The 20,118-nt window shown below is 35.8% G+C and overlaps 2 protein-coding genes and 1 long non-coding RNA gene across 4 annotated transcripts; 1 reads left to right on the forward strand and 2 right to left on the reverse strand.

Moving 5' to 3' along the window:
* Positions 1–522: 522 nt before the first annotated feature.
* Positions 523–9,536, reverse strand: LOC130730882 (auxin response factor 23-like). 2 transcript variants are annotated; one of them, XM_057583019.1, is made up of 14 exons: positions 8,907–9,536; positions 8,583–8,688; positions 8,177–8,286; positions 4,990–5,091; positions 4,844–4,900; positions 4,385–4,540; positions 3,799–3,883; positions 3,590–3,680; positions 3,064–3,234; positions 2,849–2,965; positions 2,610–2,685; positions 1,861–2,508; positions 1,363–1,553; positions 523–988 (listed from the first exon to the last, which is right to left on the reverse strand). In XM_057583019.1, exons 2-14 carry the CDS (start codon positions 8,653–8,655, stop codon positions 892–894), a joined length of 1,974 nt encoding a protein of 657 aa, XP_057439002.1. In that variant the 5' UTR covers positions 8,656–8,688; positions 8,907–9,536; the 3' UTR covers positions 523–891. The 2 variants fall into 2 exon arrangements, with proteins under 2 accessions (XP_057439002.1, XP_057439003.1); XM_057583020.1 differs by lacking the exons at positions 8,177–8,286; positions 8,583–8,688; positions 8,907–9,536 and adding an exon at positions 5,977–6,333.
* A 2,147-nt stretch (positions 9,537–11,683) lies between these two features.
* On the reverse strand, positions 11,684–16,239 carry LOC130730885 (probable indole-3-pyruvate monooxygenase YUCCA10). Its single transcript, XM_057583026.1, has 5 exons — positions 15,567–16,239; positions 14,253–14,435; positions 12,990–13,040; positions 12,753–12,878; positions 11,684–12,154 (listed from the first exon to the last, which is right to left on the reverse strand). The coding sequence occupies exons 1-5, from the start codon at positions 16,170–16,172 to the stop codon at positions 11,960–11,962; spliced, it is 1,161 nt and encodes a 386-aa protein (XP_057439009.1). The 5' UTR covers positions 16,173–16,239; the 3' UTR covers positions 11,684–11,959.
* A 760-nt stretch (positions 16,240–16,999) lies between these two features.
* On the forward strand, positions 17,000–19,489 carry LOC130730886 (uncharacterized). Its single transcript, XR_009016496.1, has 2 exons — positions 17,000–17,372; positions 18,891–19,489. It is a non-coding gene; the product is annotated as an uncharacterized LOC130730886 (long non-coding RNA).
* Positions 19,490–20,118: the final 629 nt, after the last annotated feature.

Consider the following 20,118-nt stretch of genomic DNA (forward strand, 5'->3'; position numbering starts at 1 on the left):
GATATTATACAAAAAATTGAAGTCTTCTACTATGATGGTAACAATAATGTGGAAGATGCATTTGGTACTAAAACCATGCCGTCACCAAGCAAAAATTGCTTCACTTTTCATGACACTGGCAATTCTGAAAATTCTGGCTCACAAAAATTTGCTACCAGAGATCAGGGATGATACACACGTCCATCAGCACATTCATGATGATTGAATAGCTATGCATGTACTATATAATATCACAATCATGAGCCATTTATTTAGAAATAATATTATATCACAATCACGAGTTCTTTCCACTAGTTACCAGGAAGAATACTTACAAAAATTGCTTTTTAACCCTGTAAATTTTCACTATGATTGCTATATATAAAAAAAGCCACCATTCACACAAACTTGTGGACTAAGATATTGCAGGTCTCCGAGTTTGAAAAGGAAATGTGATGAGTACTTGGAGTTAGTTAGTTAGTTAAGGGTTAGCATTTAGAGTTAGTTAGTTAGTTATGGCTTAGCCTATAAATAAGGGAGTAATTGATGAAACCCTGATATTTATTCAACAGAAAAATGTACAAGAAACAGATGAGTATTCGAGAGACTCATCACTCTCCTAATTCCCAATTCCCAAATGATCCCAAAGATACCTAAACCCTCTTCACACTCCCTTATTTATAGGCTAAGCCATAACTAACTAACTAACTCTAAATGCTAACCCTTAACTAACTAACTAACTCCAAGTACTCATCAAAATGTAAGACATCTTTGAACTAAAAACGACAAACCACACGACTGCATTAAGACCATAGCAGTTCGCGGCATAGAGAACAAATTAAAATGCACTGTCCTGCAAGCAGGGTATGCAGGCACTGTCTCAGTAGAGTGGATCGAAAGATAATGTATTAATTAAAGGCTTGTAGGTTCTGCTGAGGAGCTTGGATTGAAATTCTTCATCCCATCCCTGGGACATATGATCATCTTTTGCACCATGGACTGGAAATCCCTGCATTGGTTTAATGGTATAATGCAAAAAGTTAGCAACTAAAGAAGAAACACAAGTAATTTACTAAATCAAAGGCATTAATTTTCTCAAGAATTGTTTAAATAACTACGAAGTAAATGAAGAAAATCCAACCAGAGATGACTTTTGGTTACAAAAATGGAAATGGCTTGGTTTGCCAAATACCATATGCATAGAAACAGCAATGGCTCTCTTTTACAAAAAGCAGTTTTTAAGAAGAAAATGCAGGGTTTACAAATATGAATTTGTTAGTTATACTGCGTCTGCTAGAAACACTTGCTGTGAAGTAATATCAAGGTTTAGCCCCTATACAAGCTTTTTACCAAATGATACTACTACCGATTTCACTACTTAACTGCCAAGGGTAATCCCCTAGTAGCATCATATCTCCATCATCATCTATGCAGGTCACATGCCACCCACTGCTTCCATTGATTAAGCTTCCACCGAAATCAAACATCTGGTCAAGTTCAGAAATGAGTTCATCATATCCAGGAAAACATGTGAGGTCAACCGCTCTTCCAAGAGCAGTTCCCAGCTTAAGCACCTGAAATAGATAGTTGCCTTTGTTTAGAGTTCTGAATGCCTAAAATTTGTTTTAAGCTTCAGCTACCTGCTATATCATTTATATCACAATATGTATCAATTTCTTGCCTATATACCATGGATGACAGTAAAGCAAGAAGGACCTAGCAAATGCCTACACAGTCGTCCCTATCCAAGAGGACCTTTCTACCAATATTTTAATTACAAGCACAGAAAAAATATATATTACATAACAATGAGAAACACTCTACAGAACTCAAGAAAAACAAGTCAATTTATGGTTAAATCATAAATGCTAGGTTAGGTACCTTTGTGCAACTCCTACTGTTAACAGAGCGACACTTCTTCCATGTTTTCCTTGAGGTAACACACATTGGAGGACTAGAAATTTTGCTAAAAATAGCAAATTGTTGTGAAGGGAGCTCCGGTTGCCTATCAAGTAAGCTAACCCCAAAAAGCTTGTATTTACCACAGCTTCCAGGTAGGCTGAAAGGAACATCATTTTCATCTTTAGACTCGGAAGATGGCCATCCCTGGGATTCAGAACCTGTGGAATTCACATTTGAGCATGAAGTTGATATGTCTTCATGTGGAAATGACATCGAGCTTCCAAGAGATTGATGCAGAGGTTCTTGCATGAGAAAGGGAAGCTGATTAGGTTTCTCCGTCCTGAAGTTGGTGATCTTCAATGAGAGGAGCAAATCTGTTGATGGTGGACTTTGCAAAGGCTGTAGAGAATGTACGCCATTGTAATCTTGACCTTGTAAGTCCCTATCCACTCTCTGAGATGCAGACTTGACTGAATTCTGAGGCAGGTTAAGTACACATCTCTTGTTTGCCAGGGAGAGCATTGGCGCGCGCTTCTTCTTGATGGAGTCCAAGGGCTCAATCCACCATGGACAAACCCTTTCAGGATGCCTATATGTATCTAGTATGGGCATGGCATCCCATTTCACCTAAGAGGAGATATAAACTCGATTGAATCAAGTAAGATAAAAGAGAAAGGTTTTATAACATCAAGGGATTAAATCCAAAGAATAGGGAACGATCTGATTACCTTCAGACATCTCCATTCTGAACCAGGCCACTTAATGTTATCGATATCTTCATTCCCAATTATCGCACCTGCATTTCTGGTCATTCAAACAAAAAGGCAACAGACCTGGTTACACATAAGTTTCCTTATAAATCCTATAATTACCATAAACAGCTTTAGTACATTTTACTTTTCCAAGGGATAGATGCATTTCCAAATAAACCATTCATGATTAAGACAAACTTTGGCATCATCATCACCTTCTTGCACATTCTTTAGCTTCAAACACCATTTGTACTCTTGTTCCAATTGCATAGTCGGTTTCAGTTGACTTCATGTAGTTTTTCACTGGAGTAATAAATTCAAAGGGATATGTCCTGCAAAATATTTATGTAGCAGCTTTCTTCCAATTCAAACAAATGCCCCAAGGGCATATATCTATCCACATTGCCAGAAAAGTAGATGATAAACTCACCATGGATGGTAATAGACAGTGAACAAGGATCCTGTAGCAATAGCATGGGAAGCACTAGCCAATATTCCAAGTTGCATGCTATGACCTGATATCAGAGATGAAGATGTGGATGCATAGCTGTGTTGCTTCATAGCTCGACGAAACCCTATACGAATTTCTCCATTGTCCCCACTGCAATGACACAAGTGTCGTGATTTAGTTAATAGTCCCAGTCAATTGGAATCTCACGATGCTCCTTATCAAACATCAATGTTTTAACTAACCAGCAAAAGCCCAACCTAGATAGTCTCCAATTTCCTTTACAATCTAAATAATCTTCCTTGTGGAAATTGAAACTCATTAGATTATTGCATACAAAATGAGTAATGCTAGATTTGGGAATTGCCAATTGCAAGATGATTAGATTTAGAGGTATCCAAACAAATCGAGAAACACGATGCTTGTAATAGAATAAGAATTCCTCTGGAATACCAACAAGCAGAATTTGAGGAGAGTGAGTGAATGAGGAAACTCAGATACAGAGAACCTAACAAAAATGCATGAGTCTCCAGCAACAAGTTTCTTTGAATTGACAAATGTGCTCCAACCGCTAGTAATCAAGTGTCGTTTTGGCTGGCCTGCATTTCATTTTTTTAAAATAATACACTACTCAGAAAATATCCAATGAATTTAAGGGGAAACGGAATTGGAACTGGCATTTTTTGGAACTGGTGACATAAAATAGCTTAAACTGACCTCTAAATATGTGCCGAAAATGCCATTCAAACCCATGCAAGTCCTTAGCAACCAGCTCTTGTGTTGGTGGCTGATGAGTCATGTCCTGCATTATTAAGGACATGAGAATGAGATAAGCCAAATTCTTGCCAAAAAACAAACATAAATTTTTGTTTGTTTTTCAGCTGGGAACAATCCCAATGTCCATTCGTACGAACTCTAAGGTATAAAAGCCAACGGAACCAAAGAGATGAATTGAGAGAATGTGATTTTACTTTTTTCAACTGATGAAAACAAAAACACACAAACTTGGTGAAAATTTAAACAGAAAAATGCAGAAGAATGTTGGCATGATGGGGAGTAGAAATTAGAATGACAATAAAAAATCATATCAAATGCTTTCTTTAATCCAAGCCACTTGTTAACAGCAAAATTTGCTCCTTGGTGAAATAGAAAAATACAATAATAGTCAAAAGCCACACTAACAATCACATGCATCATCCAAAATCAACCGTTCCGCAAAGAAATCAATAGACAAGGCTCAATGCAATCCTCTGTCGGACACAGCACTAAAGTCAGTAAATTAGAGGGGTATAAGGATTCCAACCAGAGGACGGAAGCATTCATCTGCCAGTCGTTTGGGAATTGAGAATCCACCATGTGTGCTGGTGTCTGATGGAGTGAGTATCTTGCTAAAAGAGTGGGTTTTGGTTCTACAAGGTATGTGACAAGTGCCTCCGTCCTCTGAATTAAGTTCATCTTGCTGCATACATCCAGAGCAATAAACAGTTCTATTAGTACACTATCCATGTCCATTTATCGTACAAGATTAACTAACATTCCATTCTTCAATATCAAAACACTCTACAGATATACTATTTCAATATCATCGAAAGGCCTAGCTTTAAGCAGAAGATATTTAAAAAGGTACAAGAGTAACACTTGAAACGAAATTGTAGAAGTAATAGTAAATGTGTGCCCTTTCCCACAAACACACAGTGTCACACACCATATTCACTATACAAAAAGAAGACAAAGGCAGAAATTAAAAGAGAAAGTAGCCAACCATGAGCTCTGGAAGTAATGTCACTTGAGCAAAAACCTCATCTGTGTAATCTTCAGCCTGCAATACCAAATAAGCACATTATTTTCAACATGGATCAAACATTTTAAGTAAATAAGACATTAACCTGAGTAGAAAGTTGACAATACCTTTAAATGAACGCAGATAACTCTGCATAAGATCTTAGAAGGCAAATCATATACAGGAATTTCCATGTGGCCATCTTGCTGATGTTGAGTAAATGCAGCAACCTATTCCAGATTCCAGTCATTAAACCAAGAAAGTTATGAGACCATGAAATGGTTGTGATAAGACAATATAGGTCTATACACAAAACCATATCAAGCAAACAAGTAACCATTCCTTTACTTCTATTAGCTAACGTGAGTAACTGATAAATATACCATAATTTAGGACTGACAACAAAATTCTTGTCTTTACACAGGACCATGGTGTCCGATTCACATTATAATGAAGTTAGTGTGGAGCTTTTTCTATTTACAGTATTTGACCAATCACTAGTTAGTACATTAGTAGTAGACTCCATAACAAATCTGGAGAAGCAACAGAAAATCACTTTTATTGCAAGGGCTAACTTTTACATAATGATTCACATAAAGCAATACTTTTAAGATTTAGTTTAAGAACGAAGTAGTATATTAAGCGTAAGAATTTGAAACAAGTTGCCTATGAGGGTTAGCTCAACAAGCAACATTGAATAAAGCAATCCATTCCTTTCATCTATTATTAAATGAGTTATAGATATCATGAATGAAGGTTTTGAGTTATACTCATTTTTTTGAAGGAAAAGTTTATTCATACTAATAGCCTTGTGAGATTAACCATCTCAAGAACATACAGACATCGCATTGGAGGGGAACAACACCTCAAATTAATACTTCCTAAACAAAGCAAAACACTCCAAAATTTATTAAATATGACAAATCAAGCACCTGGCTACCCCACCTAAAATGGACAACACAAAAGACAACCAACAAATTCCACCCAGCATAATAGAAAGAAAAAAAAAAGGAATTATTGCAGAACAATTTTAGATCACTTGCACCGACCAAAGCTTTCATCTGTGACACAAATTACATCAAGCGAAACATCATACAAAGAATATAAACTCTCACCTCCCAGTTGAGCGACATATGTACAGAAAATTAGAACCCAACAATGTAGATTGCCACCTCATTGTTTGCACCAAAACCCTCAATTCTAACCTTTTTAAACAAAATACTCTAGACGTTAAGGTGCAGACCAAGCACCTCAATTTGTTGACTAATAAGAAGTACACTTCCCCTTCCAAGCGAGTTGCCATCCTACAAATCTCAAAGGCCCTCAACCTAAGCAACCACATCTTGCTGTCCCAGACCCAACTCAACAAAATACTCTTCACCCAACAAACACCACACACGACTTAATTAGACCTCTTAAACCAACATTCAGCCAGCACCCTACATGACTTTTTTTTTATACATCCGAAGATTGACAAAAACAAAACAACTAACAAGCAAACGGGTCCTCAAGATGAAAGGTTCAACTTCCATCAGAGGCCTCTCAACAATATGTAAACCAACAAGATCCAAAAATTCAAATGCGAATTTGAAAAATTTGATTTAAAATATAATTTAGTTTTTTTAAAGAAAATATAATTTAGTTGAATTGTAAATTTAGTGATCTATGTGTCATAGTCCGCAAAAATATTGTTATGCTCTAAAATTTTGTCATGAGAAAACTCAATAAACCATCAAAACCATGATATGTGCTGGAAAGATAACATTTTCAGATCCTAAATATTTATAACTTTCTCTATCTTATGGTAGAAACTAAAAAGGGGAAAGAGACCTCTAGTCTCTCCCCATTTTTACGTGGGTTGAAAAAAATTAGGAAGCAAATATTATAATTCTGAGTTGGGCAACCCTAAACTCATTAATCAAAATATAGTAAGCACATCAATTTCATTTCTTCCGATTTATTTTCCTAAAGGTTCTCTTAAGAAGAAAGAGAGAACAAAGTAACTAGAGAAAAAAATTATTTTAATACTATTATTATACAAGCATCCTCTAAAAAGCAAGGTGTGTTAAGTGTATTCATATAAAAAGAGTACTGTAACGAAAAAAAAAAAAATTGTAACCAAAAATATAAAAAGAAAAAGATTGACATACTCCGCCTCCTATTTTATTCCTCAAGGAGCTAAATAAAACAAAAGTTTTATATCCTTTGGTTTGAATTAGAAATGTTAAATAATGAATGGATGTATTGCGCTAGCCTTCCAATCTAATATAATGCGGGTCGAATTAGTACTACTACCATAAAAGGGTGGGTATGGAGGTTGTGTAACAAGTTGTGCTTATAATGAGTCCATTTAATTATACCTTCGTGAGTACAAAGTTTCTTACCAATCTTCTACTACTATCATAGTATCATAGACATACATTTATCACGATAAAAACATTATTTTAACAACTTAGTGAATAAGATAATATTAGGAGTAGTAATTAGGAGAATTTAGAATTAAAAGGTCATTTTACATTTTTGAAAACAGACTGAACAAAAGGAAAACAATTGTCCCTTCCCAGAAACGCATGTTGGTATATGGGAAACAGTAAAACAAACAGGTCAAGCGACACTAGGTCAGGCATAAAAGTCAAACGTGTGATCATTATGTATACTCCCTCCGGTCCTATTTATAAGCATGAAAGAGAAGAAAAATCTTGGTCCTTTTTATAAGAACCAAATGAAAGTTTGAGCTATATTAATGATTTTTTCCAATGATGCCCTTATTAATTCTAACTTGTAAAATGTGTCTCATTAATTATTCTCTCTCTTTTTCACTTTCCAACACTAATAATAAAGGGTAATTTTGGAAGTTTATTTTGATTCAAGACATATTTAATGCATTTTATCTAGTTTAACTACATTTCTTAAACTATGTGAATTTTTTTTTGATGCTTATAAATAGGACCGGAGGGAGTATTAAACATAGTAGTACTAGCCACTAGGAGTATAAAACAGTACTGCTGTTTTTTTATGAATACTTATTACTCTTCAAACTTGAAAGTATTAATTAGCACCCTGAGGCAACAGCTAACATTTTGCAATATGTAATGGTTAATAAAATGAGTATTAAATGGAAATATTATTAAATATATTATTTATTCACAACGTCAACAAAATTGAGTGTTTATTATTAATGATCAAGATGATTATTAAAAATATCGAGAAAACCGATTAAGATGTAGAATTATTAAGGTAACCAATGTCTAATCTAACTTAAATTACACTTGAAAAATAAAGGGGGATAGGAAAGGTAAGGACATGGTAATGAACCTGCTCCAAGTGACCCTGTGGGTAGTAGAAAACCTTCTCCCCAGCGCGAGGAACATACACAGGCCCGGCACATGCATACCACAGTTCAGCACACAAATCATCTTTCACGCCTGTAGCAGTAGTACAGAAACAAGACCCAACTAACACCAGTTAATTCTAAAATAAACTGATCCATGAAACAAACAATTAATTAGCCATAGAGATTTGAAACCAGTTCAAATAAGCTACAACTCATGGCGCGCGCGCATGAATCAAGCAGAAAGTAAACTAATTAAAGTAATTAAGCTAGAAAGATCATTTGATTACACGTACATGATCAGAGAGAATCATAAGATTGTTTATTAGAGCTAGCTTTCAAATTCAAACACTAGCTAGTACACAGACAGTGAGAAATAATTAATCTTACATCGGTGACGACGGCCAAGTCCCTCCGTGGCTGCAGCTTCCAACTCCGAGTACTGATCTCTCTTCCTCCTCATGTCGAAGGCCAAGGATCCAAAACGACAATCGATCTAGAGAGAGAGAGAGTGAGTGAGAGAGAGAGAAGAACACAATGCAACTTCAGAAACCGATCGAAACACAGAGAAGAAGAAAAATGAGATTTAAAAAGGGCGTGTAAGGCGTGTATAGTACTATTCATTCTGAGCACAATATAAAAAAAAAAAAAAAAAACCAAAACGTTTCAAGTGCGCGCGCGCTCTCACTCTCTTTCTCTCTCAGCAGCACGTACCACGGTACGAGCCTCATTGATTCGCACCCTCCAACTCCATTTACCACGCCAGCCTGGTGCGGTGTAACGCCTTAACCGCTGAACCGGTGCAGGTGCAGGTGCAGTGTAAGTGTAAGCAGAAACAAAAAGCTTAACACAAAACTTTCCTTTTATGTTTGTTACTCGTTTCTCTCTCTTGATCGTTGTGGCGGATTTTGCTAACTTGCGCCGATGCAACCGAAGCAGTTGATTTTCAATTGTATCGCTCGCTCGCTCGCCTGCTGTTTGTTGGTCACGCTCACGCCTCTTGCGTTTGCATCGCCACTTTTGCGTGCGTGTCTCCTTACAGGGGGCAATTATTCTGTCACCGTCATAGTAAGTTTACGTTTCCTCACGGCTCAATCTCAACCGTTGATTTCGAAGAGGCGCGAGTCATGTGTGGTTTAAAACGTGAGGTGAGAGGACACGCGCGGTGCAGGTAGTTAGTTTTGCATGCAGAGCAAAAGCGTCAGTGATTGCAGAAACCGCTTGTACTGACTCACGCCGTTTACACAGCTATTATAGCTAGCTAGCTCCCTGTGCCACTACTCTTCTTTCATACTACTCATCCTGACTCTACAGACACCCATTGCACAAGAACCTGGAACTCGACATCTCCCTTTCAACAAACTATTTTTTTCCCCTCAAAATGTATAATAATTCATGATAGAGTTTAATTTTGATGCTTTTTTACACCGTCAACCAATCAGATTTCAAGGATGTGACATGTCAATTAAAGAAATTAAATGAAAAGAGAGATTTTCTCACATTCTTAAAATCTGATTGGTTGACGATGTAAAAAAACTTTACACCGTCGGTGCATCAAACTTTTTCTCTTCATGATATGTGTGAAGCAACTAATTATCCCATAACAATATGGATGGTTTAATATTATTTCTTTAACACACACCAACATCTTTTAAATTACTATAGTTTTTTCATTTTTCTTTCGTTTGAAATAAACATTGACATTGACATTGTGCTGGTTAGGAAGCTATAAATCAATGATGATATAATATATGATGAAAATACTTTGCATGTAATAAAACAAATGTTCAATCATAATAATAAGGTGCTGCGTAGTGGTTAGCTGATCACTTGATCTTTTAATTATGAGGTCAAGAGTTCGATTATTATCCATAAAAATAAAAAGCATATTGTGGTCAGTCGTTCACCACTTAAAGTGAGAGAGCACCCGCGCGATTAAGGGATTAGTCATTTATATTGGCGCATTAAGCTGAGATTTACTAATTTTTATTGTTTGTGAATGACCCACTTTGGTACATTAGACTGAGACTATAGAATAATTATGATGGGTTGGGTGGGTCAAAATCCAACTCTCACAAATCCTATGTTAGACTAATCCAAATCATGCAGCCTGTGGTAAAAAAGATTCGTACACGATTGATCGTCCGGCTGATCCGCGAGCTAACTCATCATATCATTGGCGGGTTTGTTTGGCCAAAATCCAGCTTGAGCATATCTCGAGTTAGATTGACCCTGATCATCTAATTTATGGATCAAATAGGTTTGCACCAAAATTGAGTCGAGCTAGCCCACACGCCAAAATATTTTTTTATTTGTATAGAATGTTGCAATAATATTATGATTTTCAAGAGCTGAATTTGCTAGATGCACTATTTAAATTTGCTTTAAACAATCCTTTATAACTCATGCAATTATTTATTTCCTAATTTTCTATAAATGGTTTTTTCCCTAAATATCCACAGCCAACTCGACAACTCGCAATGGGTGAAGTCGAGTTGATCTTAATTGGTGAAAACACGTGCGTTAGAGTCCCATGTCTTATCATTGCACACTTGCTTAGAGATCAATCTTGATATTTGTCGTAAAGTATGATGTTGTTTCGCAAAAGTTATATATCGTTTTCAACTCTGACCAAAGAAGAAGATCACACGCTGTTGGGGATTGTTGTCACCCCTGAAGGTAGGCAAACTTCAAGTGTGGTGGTGGTGGTGTAGGGCAGCGTGGGTGTGGCGACAGTGTTGAGCAGCTCAATACAACGATGAAGAGAGGGAGAAAGAAGGAGACAAAACAATGACAAAGAAAAATTAACACTAATTTAAAAATAAAAATGTCAATTTTCAATGATGTACTCATACATCACATATTAGGGTAGCGCACCCTAGTTGTAGCCAAAATCATAGTATTATAAGTTTATAACGATATATTGGATTAGTAAAAATATAGAGACTTGTTTTGTTGGTAATTGCACATGGGTCATGCATCTTTGTAGAGAATAACACTATTATTCCCTACTAATTTTTATTGGCCAATATTTTTTTTTTCTATTTTTAGGGTAGGGGAGTTTTTATCTTTTGCAGAGATTGAGCCATGCACTTACATGTTTCTCGGTTTTTATTACTTGATACTACTTATTTCAAAGTTCTATGAAACATGTACGCGATTGTGATTTGTGAGTTTATCTTTCAATAAAACTGCATGAGTAAATTGAAATTTGATATAATTATTATTTTTTTAATTTCAACTAATTATATTAAAATGGAGAAACATCGGCCTCTAGAAAAGTAACTAAGTGTAGGAGAGCCTCCTCAACCTAGATGACATGAGAGAAATTTGACATAATTATGTTCGATAGGTTTAAATTTAACAGAATTTGTAATGTTGTGTAAAATTAAGTTTATTTTTTGAAATTATGTAAAATTAAGTTTAAAAGAACGAATGTTGTTTTGATAAAATAAAGTAAGACTACATTTAAAAATAAAATTTCTAAAATATAACTGTTTTTTCCTTAACGCATTTTGTTAAATATGAAAAAATACACTTTTACAATACATGTTCCTAACACTTATTTGGAAGCGAAAATAGAGAATCCAAATGGGCTCTAAAGAGTCCCATTTTTATTACATGACACACCCATTGGCCATTTAACCCCACGTGTAAATGGTTCATCCAAAACAGCCTACCATATTCCTTGTTTCAAATTGCACTCGCAACACACAGTTTACAATATGGGCAAAGTAACACAGAAAATAATTATTGAAATGGAACCATTAATTCCTTTGTTTAAATTTCTCTTGTTGAGCAATTGACGATGCAATATCATTTGCTATGTTTTGGGCTTCGTCCTTAACTCCAAAAAATCCCATCCTTGACAGTCCAGCACAGTACAAACCGTTTTCACCCTTCCAGTTGCTTTGGAAATTAGTCTTTGTTAATCCATTCTCGTTCAAAAGATCATCACCTCCCTATACAAATCAAATAAACATTCTTATGTCATCTAAACTTGATTTCATAATAGTTAAAGAATGGTCAAATTGTTCCGTGTATTAGAATGTAATTTCAAAGTTGATTAGTTTGTTAATTAGTCTGTTAGTCTTAATTGCCTATGTGACACTAGCTGATGATGTGGAAGGTGTGTAAGCTAGATAGTATAAATAAGGCTAATTGTACTGAAAAATCAGATTGTGTTGAATAATAGTCAAAACAGAAATTCCCTCCATACACGTGTGTTCTCTCTTTTCATTCAATCATCTTCTTTGTGTTACTATTGAGATTCCTTGACTAACACCGTGAACGTGTTGGGTGTCAACAAGTTCGTCCTTAGAGGAAGGAATTATTCTTATCCTCTGATTATGTTAAACGTCGATAACTTAACCGATGTTTTATATGATCACATCGACTAACTTAGTCGGCATTTTATACAGTTAGGGATCACATGATACTTACTAAGTTAAAGGACGAACTTGTCAACACTCAATACTTTTCAACACTTTTCAGGACCAATTTAACAATTCATCCAATAGTTAAAGGGTACAACCTTGTTACACTCAATATGATACATACCTTAAGCCACTTTTGAGTTGATCTCTTGAAGCCTGTGCAAAAAATGATGGAATCAAATGTGTGCGACTTGCCATCCCCGAACAATACTTGGTTACCTCTCACACTCTCTATTTCCGATGGCAACACCTACATCATATAGCATAATAGAACGCCACTAATGTCTTAATTTGAGCAAATATTAAAAGTATGATTAGTTACTCTGTTTTTCCTAATTAACCACAAGTACTGCATACATACCTGTATTTCTCCAGATTTGATTTTGTTAACAGTTCCCAAGTCAAGTATTATGTAGGGCTGAGCATGGGTCGGGTTCGGGTGGGTTCGGGTGAAACATACCGGGTTTGAACGGGCTTCAATCAAGCATATTCACCACCGATTCCGCCCATGGTATGATTACGGGTGTGTCGGTTTGGGTTGAACCGGGTGGCGGGTAGCTTCGGTGGGTTGGGGCGGTTTGAACCCAGGAAAAAAAAAATTAAGAAGGAAACCCAATATAGAAGATGGGAAGATCAAAGAAAAAATATCCTAAAAACAGAGAGATTAAGAAGAATAAAATTTACAGAGAAAGATCCAGTTACTCTAATCACTGAAGCATGGAAAAAATACAACAAAATATTCATATTTCCAGCCTTTCCTTTGGTCACTTTCCTAGATTCACTTTCCTGATTCACTTTCGTTGACATCTTCAAATGCTTAGACAACACTGCGAGTCTCTAAATAAACAGTTTTTGAGTGAGAACTCAGACTAGGGGGGCCAGAACAGAGAGAATCCATGAGTTGGAGAGTGGGTTTGGGGTCCTTGAGCCATGCATGGAGGAAAAGGGAAGAAGGGGGTCTGTCGAGGTTTGATGGCCGCACACAACCATGAGGTGTTGGACGAGGCAATGAAGATCCGTTAGAGAGAAGAGTAGATGTGGTCGCGGAGGTGGAGAGGAACAAGGAAGAAGGGAGAAGAATGGCCGATGACGGTGGTGGGAGTGTGTGAACGGTTGAGAAGAAAGAAGATTGAAGGATAAGGTTGAGATAAAATTTTGAATAAAGGGGCATTGGGCAGTGTAATGAATTATGAATGGTAAAGTTGTAGAGCACTACACAATTGTTTAATTTACTTTTTTATTTTTCCCATGTAAAAAAAAATGCAAACTAATCTGATTATTGATAAAGTAGACAATGACATTATGACAGTCATTGATTAGTACGCAAAAGACAAGCTATGTTGTTCTACTAGTAGGGTCAGTCAAGTCAGTAGTAGTGCACAGAAGTAGTCTCAGATACAAACAGGTACCTATAAAAATATTTATATTCATTTATTACGGTCGGGTTCGGGTAAAATTGGATTTTAAATTTCCAACCCGTACCCGACCATTATTACCCGTCTGAAACTATCTTCCCCTTTCACCTTAACTGTCTACCCGACCCGACTCGACCCATTGCTTCTTTTTTTGTCGGTTTTTTCGGGTTTGGGTCGGGCTGGATAATCTTGCTCAGCCTTAGTATTATGTACTTGCCGTAAGTTTGATACATGAAGAAAGGTCCCTCATTGGGAACATGTATCCCATACTTGCTCAGATCCCCATACTCAATCCTGCGAGCTATCACTGCCAGTTTATCCACCACGCTCAACGGCAGATATTTCCACAAAAGCATCGCATAATACATCACATCCCTTGATAGAATATGAAGCTACACATGTATAATAAAGTTCAAAAAAAATGATTTATCAAGAAAAGCCTGATTCACAACTTAAAATAATAGCTTCTTCGCAATTTAATTTGAGTAGGCATATATTAAATATTTAAAAATATTTGTGTATCACACTTTATCGCAAATATGTAATATCAGACACCTATAGTTTGTGGTGGTTTTTAACTGTCACAACAGTAAAAGAACGCCACAAAATACAGGTGTTTGGTGTTTACTATAAAAGGTGTACACGAATAATAACTTTAAATATTAATAGTACAAATATGATTAATATAATGGGTGGACTCGTTTTTAACATCATCAATCATGGGAAAAATATATAAAATTATCTAAACTACTCCGGTAAATACAAGATAAAATCACTTTAGTCTTAGGTGACTATTAATATTTTATCACATATTATGGGTTGAAATTTTATAAGACTTATGTCAATCACTTAAGTTATGGGTGATTATAGAGAAGGAGACTTCTTTTGTGACATCTTTAAGGTACTAACGAATAAAAATTTATAACATGCCACTTAAAATATGATAAATAATTAACATTAGAATAAAAAAAATTAAATGATTGATTGAGAACTTGTAACACAAGAAGATGACCCTAATATCGTGCATGTTTGGTTTTCAGATTGAAAGTGACTTCATCCAATGGATGTTCAAAATCTCTTTTACGTTAAGACATTAAAATGTGTTGTCTCAAATTTTAATGCTCAGACTTTCAAATTGAAAACAAACATAGCAATCATTTTCTTTTTGTTAATGGTTCAGATTTAATAAGGGAGAAAGGAAGGCCCAGTCCCATAATGGGAAAAGTACAAGAGCCTAAGCCCACTCCTAACACCGGAGAAAAGCACGTGAAACATATGAGCACTACAAACAAGATGGTAAAGGAGTCAGTAAACAACTAAACATAAAGACTGTTATAACTGTTATGACAGATTCCTTGTATCACACTTAAAGCTAGTAACTAAGAAAACCAAGACTCTAAAACAGTTCCCAGTGCCTGGAACGACAAAGAGCAAACGAAACAAACATAGCAATCATCTTAAAATCAAGTAGCATTCAAGAAAGCCCTTAGAGAAACCCAAAATATATAAATTGACATATTTACCGGGCTTCGAATAATGATGGACGGTTTGGCACCAAAATTTGCCAAGTCCAATGAAATCTCCATGCCAGAATTGCCAGATCCAACAACAAGAACGTGCTGTTCTTTGAACTCCTTCCCATTCTTATACCCTGTTGAATGGATCACTTTCCCTTTGAAACTCTCTAACCCTTCAACCTCTGTTACACGGGGTTCAGCGGATTCACCAGTGGCCACCACCAAGAATTTACCAGCATATTCCTCGACAAGACCAGAGGCTCTGTTCTTAGCCTTCACTCTCCATTGAGTACCATCATGTTCTACTTTCTCCACGGCTCTGTGGTACAGAGGTTTGATGTTGAAGTGCTTCACGTAGTTGTCTAAGTACTCTACAAATTTCTTCCTTGGTACATAAAGGGGGTAAGAGGGGGGAAATGGTAAGTATGGTAGATCACACATTTGCTTCCTTAGGTGAAGATGGAGACGATCGTAGGCATATTTCTGCCAAATGGAAGCAAAACAGTCCTCCCTGTCTAGAATGATATAAGGGATTGATTTCTTTGTTAAGCACGCAGCCGCTGCGATGCCGGAAGTTCCAGCTCCGATGATTATCACCGGTGCTTGCTGCATCTTAATTAATTGTGCCTTTCACTCAATTTTTTGTTCTGAAACGGAGATAGTGTTTTGATGAATGGTTTGTGTGTTATGGCTTGCAATATATAGATATACAAAGTTGAATCTCGATCTGGTCTAGAATATTTAAGCTTGCATGCTATTTTTGTACAATATGGACTAATGTTTTGTTCACTCTTTATTTCCACTTATATTTTAGCTAAATTAGCTAAATAAGGAAAAAGAAGATAAAAATGAATTATATGATATATGATACATCATACTCCCTCCGTTCCTTATTATAAGACCATATTTTAGTGTTTTTTTTGTTTATAAATATAAGTCCATTTACAATATCAATGGAACATTAATTATTTTTTCCCAAAACTATCCTCATATTTAATATGAAAGAGACAATGAGATTTTGAAATAATAACTTGGAGAGAGAAATTTATAAGAAATTAAATAAGGGTAATCTAGGAAAGTGAATAAATTCTTTTACAAATTTATTGCTTGTAACTACTTTTCTTAATCTAAGAGAATTGGGTAAAATTGACTTATAAATAAGAACGGAGGGAGTACATGATACGAAATGTTACAGTGAAAGATAAAAAAATGAAAATGAGATAGAAACAAACGAAAAATATAAAAATAAATCATTAATATTCGTACAATATATATGTTGATACCACTACCAAACTTTTCCACAATAGTAAATGATTCAATAATATTGTACGAATAATATTTTGATTGTGTCACCTAAGCTAAAGCTACGATAATTCTACTCAATATTTACTATATTCATTGATTCTCTCTGTGCATGTGCATGTGCATGTGCATGTGCATGTGCTGCCTACATATCAATCATTATTGTATGCAGGGGCAGACCCACGTGTAAGTCAGGGGTTCATACCCCCTGAAAAAACAAAAAATTCTACTTACCCCCTTGTATTGTTATTTTTTTGAACCCCCTGAAAATTTCCATTTGCACCCAGACCCTCACTTTCTCCTCTCTCTCTCTCACACACTCACAGTCAGACTCACGCTCTCACCCTCTCAGGAACGCTCACCACGCCCTCACCCTCTCACTCTCACTAGGTCTGGCCATCATCAAGATTGAAGCACACACGCACGACACGACGCACCGCCACCGGCCATCACCACGCAACGCCACTACCGTCCACCAATCCAGCCGCCCCTCTGCAGCTCTAACCCTAGGTATGGCTGATTTGAGATTTCCCTAAATTGATTTCGTTTCTCTTCTCCTTTCTCAAGCTTGATTTTCCCAAGCAACCATGAATACGATTGATTGATAATTTAATTTTTGGGTAAGGTAATGTGTCTATTGATAGATTGGGAGAAAACTCTTAGATTGGGGGAAAAACTCAAACCAGAGTTGTGGATTTAGCCCAATTGAGAGATTGGATGAATTTTGCTGCTCTATGTATGATTGGATGGCCAATCCAAGGTACTTCATTGGTTTTCTCTGAAGATGTGTTCTTTTTCTTGCTGTGACCGGTGGGGGTTCTGTTTTTTTTACTGTACTGTGTGAAGTAGTTTTTTTTTTTTTTGAAAAATTAAAACAACGCAACTGCTACTTCCTTGTTGATTTGAAGAATTTTATATAAGTGGCATGGCAAAAGATACCGTTTTGAGATCTTTGCAACCAACAAGGTTTTGGGATGTAAATAAGATATAATTACCTATCTAGTATCTACAATCAAAGAATGGTCCGAAGTGTGTCCAAGAGATTTTGGATAGTCCGTTGTTCCTGGGTTGCTTGCAACTCTTGCAATGGCATATCTTCATAACACATTTTATGGTAAGCTAAAGCCTGTGCCAAGTTCATTAGAGTAGAACTTGATGTCAATCTTTGGTAAATGCTTGGAGGAAGTTTTATCTCATTTGGCACCTGTGCTGGTACCATTGTAGCACTGTTTTGGATTGAAGAATCCATATGAAAAGGCCTAGTTTAGGTGATTGTTGTGGGTCTGAAGAGTATTAGCTGGCCTTTATGTTTTGTGAGGGCACCTGGGGTACTGAATACCCTGTTTTTGTACTCTGTTTCTGATTCCTCTTCTCTTCTTTTTTCATTTTCCTTTGTTCCATCATATATCTCTCTGGGTTGAGGTACCCCTAGTACCTCTATAATACAATTTTGTTTACCAAAAAAAAACTCTATGCTCCACACTCTTGAATTTATTGTTTGTCATAAGTTGGATCAAAGAAATTGGTTCACTGATTATGTATTCAATTATTTAACAAGAACTGGTTCCAATTCAAAATAGTTTTATTTTACATTTGAGTCCAAGCTCATTGAATACAGCTTATGAAAAGTAAAACTCAACAAACCATTTATATGTTGTTGTTAGTGCTGAATGAATATTTAAAGCCTTAAGCCTTATTATCTTATCTTGAGACTTTGTGAGTGGGTCTCGTGGATGTGTATGCTTGATGGCTGAAGTTTCTGCCTATTGAAACAGAGTCTGCAACCTCATCTTTACTTTTGTTCTATCATTGGTCTTTGCTGAGTTGTGGGAAATAGTTCTTGTACAGTTTCTGTGTTTCTGTTTTGGTCTATTGTAGTGAGATTGATTAATTTAATTTTACTTTTGCTGACAAAAAAAAAGTGTGCATGTAGTCTTCTTTTGAAGGAGACTAGGAGTGCTGTTTTCTTTTGTTAAAACAGAGTAGTGCTGCCTTGTTTTTACTGATTATGGTTTGTGTTAATTTTAGGAAGGTCATGGAAAAATTTGAACCCCCTGACCCCGGGGTCCTGGATACGCCACTGATTGTATGTGGATATTTGTCACATCAAAACCAACTTATGCTAGGAAGAATTCTCCCACGGATTGTTTCTCATCTTTGTAGTCTCTTGCTGTGCTGTGATACGGGCCTCTTGTTGTTGCTGTCATTGGTGTACGTTGCTGCAGGGGGAGGGGTTGATTTGTTAAATTCTTTGGCAAGTTGCTGGCGGTGGGGGTGGTATTCCATTTGCTCCAGGATTGGTTTAGGCTATCTTTTTTTTCGGCTTGGGGGATTTTCTTTGTTGCTGTTACCTGGGCTTGGTTCTTTTTTTTTCTGGTTTCTTGCTCTTGCTCTTGTTCTCTTATTTTTCTTTTTGGTGCTTGTTTTGGTACTTTAAATTAGGTTAAGGTGTGGTATCTAAAATGATATCAATAGAAAAAATATAATTTAAACTTAGAGGAAGATGATGAATGAAGATTTGCAAGGTTCAGCATGAGTGGAGCATGGAGGAAGAAGATCGTGACAAGAAAGGAACTTAGATGAATCTTTAAGAGTTTCAAGTTAAATTTAAAACCCTATTTTTTTAATCGTGCATTGAATAGCATAGACAAACATAAGAATAACATGTTATTAGTTCATTAAGTCATTGAACTTAAATTCTTAAAAATTCAAACAACAAATCATCTGTCTTTTCTTAAGAAAATAATAAAATTATACCTTAAAATACTACACGAGGTGCCACACCAAAAAACAATTATGGGTACCACGAAATTCAAATTGGGTTCTAGCATCTCTTGTACTTGAGTTAAATACAAATTTGCTTATAAAAAATGCTAGGAAAATGAAAAAAGCAGCTTTGCAATCCCGACAAATTTGGTGGGTTTGAGCTCAATAATATTCAAGTTTATTATTCCTTCCATGTCAAAAGAAAATGTTCACAATGAGATTTTTTTTCATAATAACTGCACACTTAAAATTTTAAGGAGCATTAATTTATGTTTTTCATATAATAATCATATAAAATAAATGAATAAATAGATATAAAAATATACTTTAAAGAGTAAACTAGGAAAATAAATAATTTATTTTAAAATTTAACAATATTAATTTCATTTCTTAATATGCATGTTTCTTCTATTTGTGGACAATTATTTTAAAACGGATGAAGTATTTTCTCTATTTTTCTATAAATTTTAATGAACAATATTACAAAGGG

The sequence above is a fragment of the Lotus japonicus genome, chromosome 1, assembly GCF_012489685.1.
Source record: "Lotus japonicus ecotype B-129 chromosome 1, LjGifu_v1.2".
NCBI lineage: Eukaryota > Viridiplantae > Streptophyta > Magnoliopsida > Fabales > Fabaceae > Lotus > Lotus japonicus.

Coding starts and splice junctions, on each gene's coding strand:
- LOC130730882 (XM_057583019.1), bottom strand. CDS start 8,655: ATGAGGAGGAAGAGAGATCAGTACTCGGAGTTGGAAGCTGCAGCCACG. Junction 8,287..8,582: donor ACTTGGCCGTCGTCACCGAT/GTAAGATTAATT, acceptor CTACTGCTACAG/GCGTGAAAGATGATTTGTGT. Junction 3,884..4,384: donor ATGAATGCTTCCGTCCTCTG/GTTGGAATCCTT, acceptor TTAATAATGCAG/GACATGACTCATCAGCCACC.
- LOC130730885 (XM_057583026.1), bottom strand. CDS start 16,172: ATGCAGCAAGCACCGGTGATAATCATCGGAGCTGGAACTTCCGGCATC. Junction 14,436..15,566: donor CCATCATTATTCGAAGCCCG/GTAAATATGTCA, acceptor ATACATGTGTAG/CTTCATATTCTATCAAGGGA. Junction 13,041..14,252: donor ATCAAACTTACGGCAAGTAC/ATAATACTAAGG, acceptor GCTCAGCCCTAC/ATAATACTTGACTTGGGAAC.